The sequence below is a fragment of the Saccopteryx leptura genome, chromosome 2 (assembly GCF_036850995.1).
Source record: "Saccopteryx leptura isolate mSacLep1 chromosome 2, mSacLep1_pri_phased_curated, whole genome shotgun sequence".
NCBI classification, from domain to species: Eukaryota; Metazoa; Chordata; class Mammalia; order Chiroptera; family Emballonuridae; genus Saccopteryx; species Saccopteryx leptura.
Window position 1 is genome coordinate 262997747 of NC_089504.1, and position 12414 is coordinate 263010160.

General features: G+C 43.0%; 1 protein-coding gene across 2 annotated transcripts in view; it reads left to right on the forward strand.

Annotated features, from left to right (window-relative positions):
• The first annotated feature begins 7498 nt into the window (after positions 1-7498).
• TDRD5 (tudor domain containing 5) overlaps positions 7499-12414 on the forward strand; it is a 54483-nt gene continuing 49567 nt past the window's right edge. The window contains exons 1-4 of one of the 2 annotated variants that reach the window (XM_066366035.1): positions 7499-7622; positions 8516-8761; positions 9361-9768; positions 11776-11960. In XM_066366035.1, the coding sequence (XP_066222132.1) occupies positions 8530-8761; positions 9361-9768; positions 11776-11960 (825 nt within the window). In that variant the 5' untranslated portion in view covers positions 7499-7622; positions 8516-8529. Of the gene's footprint in view, positions 7623-8229; positions 8296-8515; positions 8762-9360; positions 9769-11775; positions 11961-12414 lie in introns of those variants that run through there. The other variant, XM_066366036.1, reaches the window with a different exon arrangement.

Sequence of the window (12414 nt, forward strand, 5' to 3'; positions counted from 1 at the left end):
CAATTTAAATAGATTGGTTTTCACTCTCTAAACCTGACTGTTGTATGGGTTCCCTAAGTGAGGACAGATTTTAGCTCTTAAGTGCCTTCCCGGATGAACAGTTACTGTCTAGAGCAATACAGTGAGAGAAATTCTGAAGCTGCATTTGGCCCATAGAGGGAAAGCTATTGCTGCAGGCCAGCGCGGCTCCTAATTCTGAGTCTTGAGGGAGAATGGTGCGGAATTAAGAAAACAGACTCATTGAGAAAAAAGGAGGCCTCTTCAATTCTGATGGCAATATCTGAATGCCCCATAGCCCCAGTTTGCTTTATTATATAGCCATATTCAAATAAAGAAGTCTTTGATACAAAGTTACACATCTGAGGCAGAAACAGGACTCTCCTAAGGCATAAACAGGAATCCCCCTCATGCATAAGCAAAATCAACCAACATCTGAACAAAGGGTGAGAGGAAGGGCATGTAAATTGCTTCCAGCAACTTAAGCAAGCAAGTGAAGTGGATGCAAATACTCAGCATCATAGCCAATATGGTGGTGGAGGGGGGAGAACTTAGCCTTTGCTAAGCCTCGAATTTACAAAGGCTTTTTGCCACTTGTAGTCTACAACAAGCTATCATAATTATTTAGAATTCACTCAAACTAACAGTTGCTATTAAACATAGCTAGTTTATCATTCTGTAAAGATTTCCCTGTCTGAAAAAGTATGAAACTGTTGGTAGCACCTATAGATTTTTCCCCCTTAGCCTTTGCTTCTGTCACAAAGTAATTTGACCTAGAGTCCTAAACTAGACTCTTAAACTAAAATTTTTTACTTATTTTTTAATCCAAGAATTGGCAGGATATCTGGGGAAATGATGTTCTCAAGATCAAGGGATTTCTTGTAGAATAAAAACCAATGAGAAAAGGCCTGACGTGGTGTTGGCAGTTGTGTGGGATGCTCATTCTCTGTCTCTTCTGCTGTAGGACCCCTGAAAAGGTACATAAGCATTACTTCATTTTTTAATATCCATATATAACAGCAAGAGAAACAAGTGCCTACTTAGAACATGGGCCAGTTGGGGTGTGTAATATTGGTGGCCAAGGCCAGGCAAGTTCTCACTGAATTTGGGCAGATGGTAGAGCAGGGGTTGGGAACCTACGTCTCGTGAGCCAGATGTGGCTCTTTTGATGGCTGCATCTGGCTGGCAGACAAATTTTTAATAAAAAAAATGTTAAAAATATAAAACATTCTCATGTATTACAATCCATTCATTTCCTACCACCCATGTTCATGGTTGTGGGTGGCTGGAGCCAATCACAGCTGTCGTCCGGGACAACACCAAATTTTTATTGGATAATGTGTAACGTACACGGGTCATTGTATGGCTCTCACGGAATTACATTTTAAAATATGTGGCGTTCATGGCTCTCTCAAAAATGGTTCCCGACCCCTGCGGTAGAGGAACTGTGGAGTCAGAAAGCATCAGGCCATACCTGTTTATTGGAGGCTAGCAGAGACAGGTGAGCAAATTGAAGGGCAAGGGAGCAGGGAATCCTGCACCTCACAGTGGCAGTGGTGGTGGCGGGAGAACAATCTGGGAAAATCATCAACCCCGGGAAGCACCCGCAGCTTTAGATAGACCACACACACGTGCTGCTGCCATGCACCCACACACCCACACACCAATCAGGCAAAGTGCTTGCAAACCAGTAAACCTGCGAGCAAGTCTGACCCAGTCATTTTCCCCACAGCGTTATAAATCACAGTGATGGTGTCTGTAGAAAGTGCATCTCATTCCAAAGCAACAACACAGCAAAAAGGCAGAGGAGGTGGGGAGTCTCTGGCTGGCTGACCTCATCTATTGACTCTTCTAATGATGCTGCTGTTTTCTCTCAGATTCCTTTTTAATTGATGTTGGTCATTCCTTTATTGAAAGTATTATATGTAAACACTTAGAAACCATTAATAGTTTCCTCTTTGTTTGGACTTGTTAAGAGATTGACGTCTGTGGAAATGGGGTTGCTAGATGAAGGGGAGGAACATTTAAAGTTGCTGACTTTTGAGTTTGTTTCCAAGACAAAAAGGTCATTTAAAGTTTCAAGGATTTTTAAAATATTACCCTTATTTTACTATTTTGAAATTTCATATCCTTTGGATAAACAAAGGAATAAATCTTGATTTATGTAAATTATTTAATGGAAAAGCTGGAATTCATTGTCACTAGATTAAATCATAGATCTTATGTTAAAGCTATAAGAAACTACGGGGACTTGAATTTGACTTTCTCAATTTGTAGATGGCGGAGAGACTGACCGGGAGACCTAGACCAACAGAAGTGGTCCGGGAAATTGAGGCTGATGAGAGCTGGGTCCGAGGCTTTGGCAGTGGCGATGTCCTGGATTTGGGAAATGTTTCTGAGGTAGAGAATCAATAGAATTTGGTGACTTCATGGAATTATGGAGGAGGGCAGTGAGGACGTGAGAAAGATGGAGGTTTCAACCTTTATAGGCTGAGCAGCTGGGTATGACTGCGGGCAGCTCTGGAAGGGACACCTTCCCTAACTATACTGACCTCCGGCATCTGTGCTGCATATTTAAAAGTTGCTAAGAGAGTAGATCTTAAAAGACCTCATTACAAGAAAAATAACTTTTGTTACTATGCATGGGATGGATGTTAACTAGATTCTTATGATGGTGATTATTTTGCAGTATATGCAAATATCAAATCAACATATACACCTGAAACTGTTATATATGTCAAGTATACCTCAATTTAAAAAATTAAGTACAGCCGTGCCAGTTGGCTCAGTGGTAGAGCGTTGGCCTGGCGTGCAGGAGTCCCAGGTTCGATTCCCGGCCAGGGCACACAGAAGAAGTGCCCATCTGCTTCTCCACCCCTCCCCCTCTCCTTCCTCTCTCTTCCCCTCCCACAGCCAAGGCTCCATTGGAGCAAAGTTGGCCCAGGCGCTGAGGATGGCTCCATGGCCTCTGCCTCAGGCACTAGAATGGCTCTGGTCACAACAGAGCAACGCCCCAGATGGGCAGAGCATCGCCCCCTGGTGGGCATGCTGTGTGGATCCCGGTTGGGCGCATGCGAGAGTCTGTCTGCCTCCCCGTTTCCAACTTCAGAAAAATACAAAAAAAAAAAAAAATTAAGTACAAAAAAACAAAAAAAAGGGAAAAGAAACAGAAGATTAAAGTATACTTTAAGAGAGAAGAAAAGAATCTTGAGATTCCACAAAAATAAATTTTATGTTTGAATTGGCTACATGAAATTCTTCTTTTTTAAAAAAGATTTATTTATTTATTTTAGAGAGAGGAGAGAGAGAAAGTGGGAATGGGGGGGGGCAGGAAGCATCAACTTGTAGTAGTTGCTTCTCGTATGTGCCTTGACCAGGCAACCCCAGGAGTTTTGAACCAGCAACTTCAGTATCCCAGGTCAATGCTTTTACCCACTGTGCCACCACAGGTCATGTGGTTACATGAAATTCTTAATCAAGGCTTTTTAATGATGCGCTCTTTTAATTTTTGTTACTGTTGATGAGAAATGTGTTCACACAAATTAAAAATTTTTAAGCTTATTTATTTCCCAGCTTTACTGAGGTATAGATGACAAATAAAAATTGTATATATTTAAGGTCTACGATACGACGATTTGATATATATTGTGAAATGATTTAAAAAAATTTTAAACCATTTTTACAACCATTTAAAAATATATAGTAGCTGAACTTAAGAATTGACGATCTTTTCTATCAGCAGCAAATGTTATTTGGTACTTCTTGTGATGATGCAAATGGATTTCAGACACAATCAAACTTTTTCATAAAGAGTATTTCCAAATAATGATGACACTTTAGGGAGCCTAGCTGGGCCTTACTGAGAGCAGTCCCAGTGCAGCTAGAGTGGAAGCTGCCTGAAGGGCCAGGGAACACGCCCAGCTGACCTCATCCCCCCTCCCCCCTCTTGCACCCCTATATCTCACCTTCCAGGGCTTAATGCGCAAGAGGGTCGTCTACAGGGGCTTGTAGTTTTTCCCATTGCTAGGCACCCCGGGCTCTTTGCCCTGGTCACCATCTGCACCTGACCCCTCGTTCCTGCTCTGCACAAGCCTATGGAACTGCCTACTATAGTAAGAGCTAAAAGATGTTTGTTGTTTGAATGAATGTGCCTTTTGGAAGGCATCAGCCAAAGTTGAAATTGTGAGAGTGATAAAGGTCACTCAGAAAGAGGAGGAAAGAATAAAAAGAAGGGCCAAAGCAGACTCCTAGGGTACACGAACATTTAATGGAATAACAATAATAAGAAATAAAGAAAGCTAGGAGCCAAGCTCCATGCAGCAGTGACATAGAAATCCACAGAAGAGAGATTTTTCAGAAAGGGAGGGGACACCAAGAGTTAACAACAGAGATCATCGAAGGTAAAAAGATTGAAAAGTCCTTAAGGTTTGTCAGATTTGTCACTGATTTTGGTAAAACTAACTTAAGAAAGATGTCCAGCCTCACCAGGTGGTGGCAGAGTGGATAGAGCATCAGCCTGAAATGCTGAGGACCCAGGCTCAAAACCTGGAGGTTGCTGGCTTGAGTGCAGGCTCACCAGCTTGAGTGCAGGATCATAGACATGACCCTATGGTCGCGGCCTTGAGCCCAAAGGTCGCTGGCTTAAGCAAGGGATCATTGGCTCAGCTGGAGCCCCCCAGTCAAGGCACATATGAGAAAGCAATCAATGAACAACTAAGGTGCCGCAACTACAGGTTGATGCTTCTCATCTCTTTCCCTTCCTGTCTGTCTGTCTGTGTCTCTTATTGTAGCAGGCTCATTGCTTTGGATTGAGTATTGAATGGTGGATGAAAAAGTAAGGGGAAGAAGTACGAATTGTTTATTCAAGGATTTGGCCATGAAGGAATGGCTAGAGAGATATGTAGTTCAAAAGAGTTTGTTTTTCTCTATTCTTCTTTCTCTGTCGGTGCTGCGTATTATGAAAAGGATTAGAGCATAGTTTTATGTTTTAGGAAAGGAGTCTGTAAAGAGATGTTGAATGTATAAGACTGTGGAATAGTAACCAAAGGTCAGGTCTAGAAGTTGAGCTGTTTCACAGGTGAGAGCCTCCCTTTCCTCTGGAAGTCAGAGCGGTCATTTTCTAGCAGTGAGGCAGGAGCAGGTAAGAAGTGTCAAAGGGAAGGCGAACGCTCAAGAATAATTGCTGTGGGAAACAATTGAACAGTGGCATCAAATGGACCCCCAATGGGGCATAATGTTAAAAAAAAAACTATGGGAGGCAGAAATTCTGTATTGGTTCTATCATGAGCTTCTAACTCACCTATCCCCAAATATGTTTTTCAAAAGATTCCCTCATTCATGCCACAAGGCATATACACTGCTCACAAAAATTAGGGGATCAGGGAATATGCAGATACTCCAGTACTTTCAGCCTTCTGTATAGTGTATTTTTACTAATGAAATAAAAGCTGGTTTTGCATCTCATTTGCATAATCAAACAACTTTCTTTGACTTGTCATTTGCTTTTCTGATGTTCTTGTTTAATAAAAAATATCAAATGCTTGTTTTTATATCGCTTCATGTTCATTTTGAAATATCCCCTAATTTTTGTGAGCAGTATATTAAGGCTTCAGATGCTTAAAACACACACACACACACACACACACATATATTCACACATTCCTTACTGGCTGTTTCCTAAGGCAGGAATGCTGAAAGGAGCAGCCACAATTGAAATACACTCCCAAATGCAAGCAGGGTTGGGAGGAGACCCGGTGGAGACAGTTAATTACCAGAAGAAAATGGGCTCTGGTCACTGTAATAGGAAGCAGAATGTTAAACACGTTGGTCTTGACTCACAGACCTCTCTGGTTATGGTTAAGTAATTGTAGGACCCAAAGAATGAGCTCAACAAACAACCTGGTAAGTCTTTTTGATTTGTGTAACAACAAAAAACATAAAAAGAAAAACCCACAATTCTAGGTCTGGGGGACAGAGGCATTTCATGAGTGAGAGGCATGACTTGTCATCCCATTCCCATGACTAAATCAGAATGTTTTTGAAAATCTTTTTTTTTCACATTATATGCCAATAACTTTTGAGATCCAATAAGTTTTGTTTTTATTGCTTAACATTTTTTGTTACATCCTTGTCTAGTCTGTTTGTCTAGTCTGCATATCAGTCTGTTTTCTTTTTAGATTTTATTTATTCATTTTTAGAGAGAGAGAGAGAGAGAGAGAGAGAGAGGGAGGAGCAGGAAGCATCAACTCCCATATATGCCCTGACCAGGCAAACCCAGGGTTTCAAACCAAGGACCTCGTGTTCCAGGTCAATGCTTTATCCACTGCTCCACCACAGGTCAAGCCATCTCTTTGCTTTCAAATAGGGATCATAAGTATACCTTTCTCAGTGTAATGGGAGAAAATTAAATAATCTATATACAGAAAAGAATATGTAGTAAATGATCAATATGTGTTACCTATTATCTCAGATAATTAGAGATGAGAATCTGGGATAATTTTATTTTCAATTTATTTTGCAGGAATACTTTTCCAGTGAGATGATAAACTTGGTGAATTCTGTCTGAAAAATGTCTTTTCTCTCACTTGAATGTTGAACTGACTGGATAAAGGATTTCAGTTTCAGCTTTGAAAACAATGCTCCATTGAGAAGTCCAGTGGCAATCTAACTTCTGTTGCTTTATAGGTAACCTATTTCATAAGTGATTCCTAGGACTCAATGGGTCCTTTTAACCTGAAAATTTGTGTTTTTCTTCAAATCTGGGACATTTTCTTCTTTTAAAACCTATCCCTCACTACCGTTCTTTGTTGTTTCTATAACAACTGTCATTCAGATGTTGGGATGCCTGGATCCACTCCACATTTCATCATTTTCCTTTTTGTTAATTTGCTATTTAGTCCTATCCATCTGCTATATACCAGCTCATAATTTTTTTTCCTGTCTTTAAGCGATTCCTCAATCTTCCTTGCTCATTTGTGGAACATTTTGTTCTCTGCAGCTTGCTTTTTCTTCTCTTTTTTTTTTCTTTGAGTTATTATGCCCTGAAATTTTAGACATAAGGTAGATATGTGTGTTCAGGTTTCCCTCTTGATTGAAATTCCTTGGTTATATTTTGGTTTGCCTTGCTCCTTTAATAGTTTGCACATTTTTAAGGTAACATATTAATGCTTGTCTATTCTACCTCTTAAACTACTGTTCTCTGGTTTTCAAGGACTTTCTAAATCTCTCATTCCACCCATGCAGTAAATACATCCCCAGCTTAGTTTCCCAGCTCTTATCTCCAGCGGCACCTGAATGTCCACTCGTTCAGGAAGCCCTCCTGAGTCGACGCATTTCTCTAGCTCTGCAGTGACTCTCCCAAACGTCAGAACTGCCTGTAGTTACCCCGACAGACACAGACCTCCCGAGTCAACATCTCTGCTCAGCAGCCCGGGGCATCTTCTCCCCCGCTCCGCGCTCCTTAAATAAGCTCCACAGGTGACCCCAAGGCACGCCAGACGAAGAAGCGCTCGCCCTCCCCGCTGCTGCGTGCTGAGGGCGGGGCGGCCCACCTACCCTGCGCGAGGCGGCCGCAGAGGATCTCAAGCCGGAACCGCACGTGGCGTCTTCCAGCCTCTTCCGAGGAGGTAGGCGTCCGCGACCCCCGAAGGCAGCCAACGCTGCCTGAGAGCCGGCCCAAGCGGCCAGGCGACGGGGAAAGCCCGCAGCCTGGACCCCGAGCGGCCAGCGCTGCCCAACCGCCGGGCGGGCCGCGCGCCCTCGGGCTGGAACGCGACGCCCCGACGCCAGGCAACGGTGCAGCGCGCAGGCGGCGCCCACCGCACTCGAACTCCGCTGCCGGTTGGTCCGAACCTGAGAGACTCTGCCTCTCCCGGGTCCACAACGGCAGCACCGGCGCCGGGTCGGGTCAGGTCGAAACGAGACGGGTGAGGGGCGGCCCACGCAGGGCCAGGGCTGGGCCTCAGGGGTTGCTCCCCGCGCCCTCTCCCCTAGGCCTCGGCCACGCCCAGTGTGCGCAGACCCTGAGGTGGCGGTGCCGGCGGCCGGCCGGCCCTCCACTCCCCCAGGGGCCGGGAGGCTTCGGGGCGGGGCAGGCTGCTCCCCCTGCACAGGGGGGAAGGGGGACATTCCTGGGACGTGGACCACGAGGCGTGGGCCCCCTTCCCGGCTCCCGCTGCCCAGAGTCGAGTCCGAGCCGACAGACGGCTAGCAAGACCCCAGACAAGGCCGAATCAGCGCTGCGGGGCTTGGCCTTCTCGCCCCACGGCCAGTGGCGGGGATTTCTCGGCCCACACGTGGGTTAGTAAACACGGGGTGAGATCCAGAGTTTGGGTCATGGGGGGGGGGGGGTGCTTTGCGAAACGCAAGTTTCAGAGGCTCCTGATGGCGCAGCTTCTGTCTGAACGCTTCAAACCCGCGTCTCAGTCGTTTCTAGTTAACTGTCGGCCGTTTTAAACTTTCTTTTTTTCATCTCGGGTTTGCCTGCTCCTCTCCTGATGGGCAGTGTTTCTGTCTTCAGTCCCATAGGGTACCATGTCGGAGCAAGAGCGCATACAGGAATGCCTGAGGAAGGAAATAAGGTCGCTTCTCATTTCCAGCAAATATGGTCTGACCCCGCAGCAGTTGGAAAAGGAGTACCTTTTGATGGTTGGGAGCCATTTACCACTCCGAGTCCTCGGGTACCAGTCCACGATGGAGCTGGTGTTGGACATGCCTGACGTTGTCAGTGTCTGCACCTGTAGGGACGGTACTGTTATACTGAGAGGTATACTTTGTAGTACTAATCACTTTAGTCAGGTGTTAGCAATTATCCTGCATCTTAGCCAGCAGATTTTAATTTGGGGGTATGATGGGGAGGAGGTGATCATATCCACCTACCTTTGAGGTTGTGGGCAAGTTAGAGCTTTAGCAAAATTAAAAAACTTTTCTGCAAAAAAATGTGCACTTACAAAAACTGCATTTTGCATATGATTTCAGACTATGGCGCCTTGAGTTGGGAGAAACAACAATGGGACTTTTTATAAGATTTTTTTTTTAATTCCATGAAACACACACACACACACACACACACACACACACACACAATCATAGGGAAATTTGTTCAAGAGTTTCAAACCTTTTCAGGAGCCAATTAGCAGTAATGATATATGTGATTTTATCTTTCTCTGTCCTCTGGTAAATGAGCTAATAAACTGTTACCTAAAATGCAAAAAATGAAAGAAACAAGGGTTCATATTTATCATGCTACCTGGAAACACAGCTCTTTTGAATGTTAAAATATGTCAATATAACCACAGATACAAAGGATAAAGAAGGGAGTAAGTTTTTACCTACATACGTTTTCTTTTTTTCACATCTCTTTAGCCATTCCAGATGAATCCACCAAAGGAATAGCAAGTTTAGTTGCAAAACAGAGGAGCAGTCATAAGGTTCGAAACCCAGTGCAGAAGGGGAAGTTCGCTGTTTGCTCTGAGCCAGGCTTTCATCCGCGGATACCATACAGAGGAAGGGTGCCCCCTGTTCTTCCAGCTGTTGTGAAGAGCGAGCTGAAGGACCTCCTGGCGTTATCTCCTGTTCTCCTTTCTGATTTTGAAAAGGCATTTGCCAAGCGATTTGGACGACCATTCCAGTACATGCAGTATGGGTTCTTGTCTATGTTTGAAGTTCTGAATGCTGCTTCAGATGTCATTTCTGTAGAGCAGACCAGAGCAGGTTCTTTGTTGATGCTAAAGAAGAGCGTATCAGAGGAAAAGCAGAGCGGATGGCCGGCAGGTAAGCACGTTAGCCCGGGTAACTGTATTGTGGATGAGCAAATATTGGAGCAGTCGTGACACAGGTATGTCATGACTGTGCCCCACCAGTTGTACCACTTACTGGCTGAGCGATGTCAGACAAGTTACTGAAAATGTCTTAAGTGTTACTTTCCTCATCTTTAGAATAGACATGATACTACTTCTTGAAATTGTACAGAGGGTGAAATGAGATGAGGTCTGTAAAGTAAGTGGCCTTTAGTAAGCTCAAAGTAAGTAAGTAGTATCTTATAAAAACACAAGATCAGAGCACTGTAAATGAACATGTGTGTTCATGTAAAGAAGATAAAACAAGGACAATGAAATTTTAAAATAGTGCTAGTTAGTAGCATTTGCCATCCAGTCTTTGCCGTCACTGATCTTTGATGTCATAGCAGGCACTGCATTAATTTATGTAGTGTATTGATAACCATCTTATTGGTATATTGTTTATCTTAGGTTCATATTGCTATACTATAGACAAGGAGGGTGAGTAACCCTGTCTTATAGGTAAGTATACCAGAACTCAGGAAAGCTAAATAACTTTCCCAAAGTCACATGGTTGGAAAAGTGGTACTGGCCAGATTAGACACCCAGCTCTTATTACTGCTCACCCAGTAGTTCTCCTTCCCAATCTCTCTCCTCAAAAGGCTCAGAAGGGCAATATGGTCATTTCTGTTGTGTTTCTCTAGACTCTTGACAATATAGAGTCTATATACTGAGCCTTTTGGGGTGGGAGTTCTATGCCTATGTCAGTGGTTTTACTTATCCACAATCTGTGTTTAGATTAATGTAGGTGAGCCATGAGAATGTTATGAGTTTACAAACCAATACTTAAACAGCAGTGGGTAATGTAATTGGTCAAGGAAATGCCAGAGTGTTTACATGGTCTGGTCAGGGAAGGCTTTGGGGGCCACTGAGTGTTTATAGAGTTTAGCCCTCAACTGTATCAGTATTCTTGAGGTGCTCAAATTAAGGAGACTAACTCATGCTGTTAAACTTTTAAGAGGTTTATGTTCTCAATCCGTGGCCCTTCTTTCTATCATTAAGATATCTTGGGAGTAATTAATTTTTTTTGGTAAGTTTGATCCCTGGGATAAAGAAAGCAGTGAGATCCAGTTCATGTTGTACAACAGAATATACCTCTCCAGTGCTATTCCCCTTACTACAAATTTTGAAGAAAAGAATCTATACTCTAGAATAATATCTATTCTATAGCTTTTCATTCTTTCCTCCCTTACTAGATGGATACTGCTATACTGCTAGGTGGATATCAAGTCTGAGAAGCATAGTTCTAAGTAGACTTTTTGTTTGGAGACGTCTTGGTCTCCTAAACAAGATACAGTTTTTTAAATATTTATCTATTGAATCCTGCCTTTCTGTAGTTATATTCAGGTGACCTTACGCAGAATTTAGGTAGTCCCATCTTTCTCAGTGGCACACTTAGGATCTCTCTAGTTTTTTTTATAGATGACTAATCACTTTCATTATGTGTAAATTTTATTGACTTAATATTGAAAATGTAAGCTTTAGCCTGATCAGGCAGTGGCACAGTGGATAGAGTGTAGGATTGGAACGCGGAGGACCCAGGTTCGAGACCCCAAGGTCGCTGGCTTGAGTGCGGGCTCATCTGGTTTGAGCAAGGCTCACCAGCTTGAGCCCAAAGTCACTGGCTTGAGCAAGGGTCACTCAGTCTGCTGTAGCCCCCTAGTCAAGGCACGTAAGAGAAAGCAATCAATGAGAGACTAAGGAGCCGCAACCAAGAGTGGATACTTCTCATCTCTCTCCCTTCCTGTCTGTCCCTATCTGACTCTCTGTCGCAAAAAAAAAAAAAAAAAAAAAAAAAAAGAAAGAAAGAAAATGTAAACTTAACTTTTAATAATTTTTAGTTGTGAGCTGAGGGCAATTTAGCTCACAGTAGCCTCTGTATATAACCACCAGAAAAAGAAATTTCTAGTGACATTTTTTTTTCTCTTTTTATTCACAAAAGGTAAAATTTTTACCCAGCCTTTTAGAATGAAACAAGAAGGGTTGAACCCCCCAGTTGCAAAGTCACACTTTTCACGACCCACATCAAACACGGAACAACTGAAGCAAATAGTGAACATGGAAAAGATTTCTAAGTCCGATGTGGTGGAGACTTCAAGGCTGACCCACACTCAAAAATTAAACCAGGTGAGGTATTGGAGTTTGGAGATACAAATACACTGAAAATGTGTTTAAATTCAGTGATTATTACTTAGATCTGATAATAGAAAAGCTGATCTTTTAAAATTCAAGTCATTCACTGATTTCAGATTTAACTTAAATTAAGCATTTTGTATGGTTCTGTGAATTAGTAAGAAGTGCAGGTATCGTGAGGAAAAAAGAGGACAAATTTTGTCAACTCCATGGTTTCTACTGTTTTCTGCAGAGGACTCCCAAATCTGTATCTCTAGTTCCAGCTTCTCACCGAAGTTTTAGAAGAATCTTTGCTGTTTACCTCATAAATATCTTCACCAGAGTGGCTGGTCCTGAGCACTACAATCCTGGTATTTTTTCTGCGACTTTAATGCTGAATGACTTTGAATATAAAGTACTAGAATATAACCAACAAAGGCCTGGGCAAGTTTGCAAGATAACAACCTAA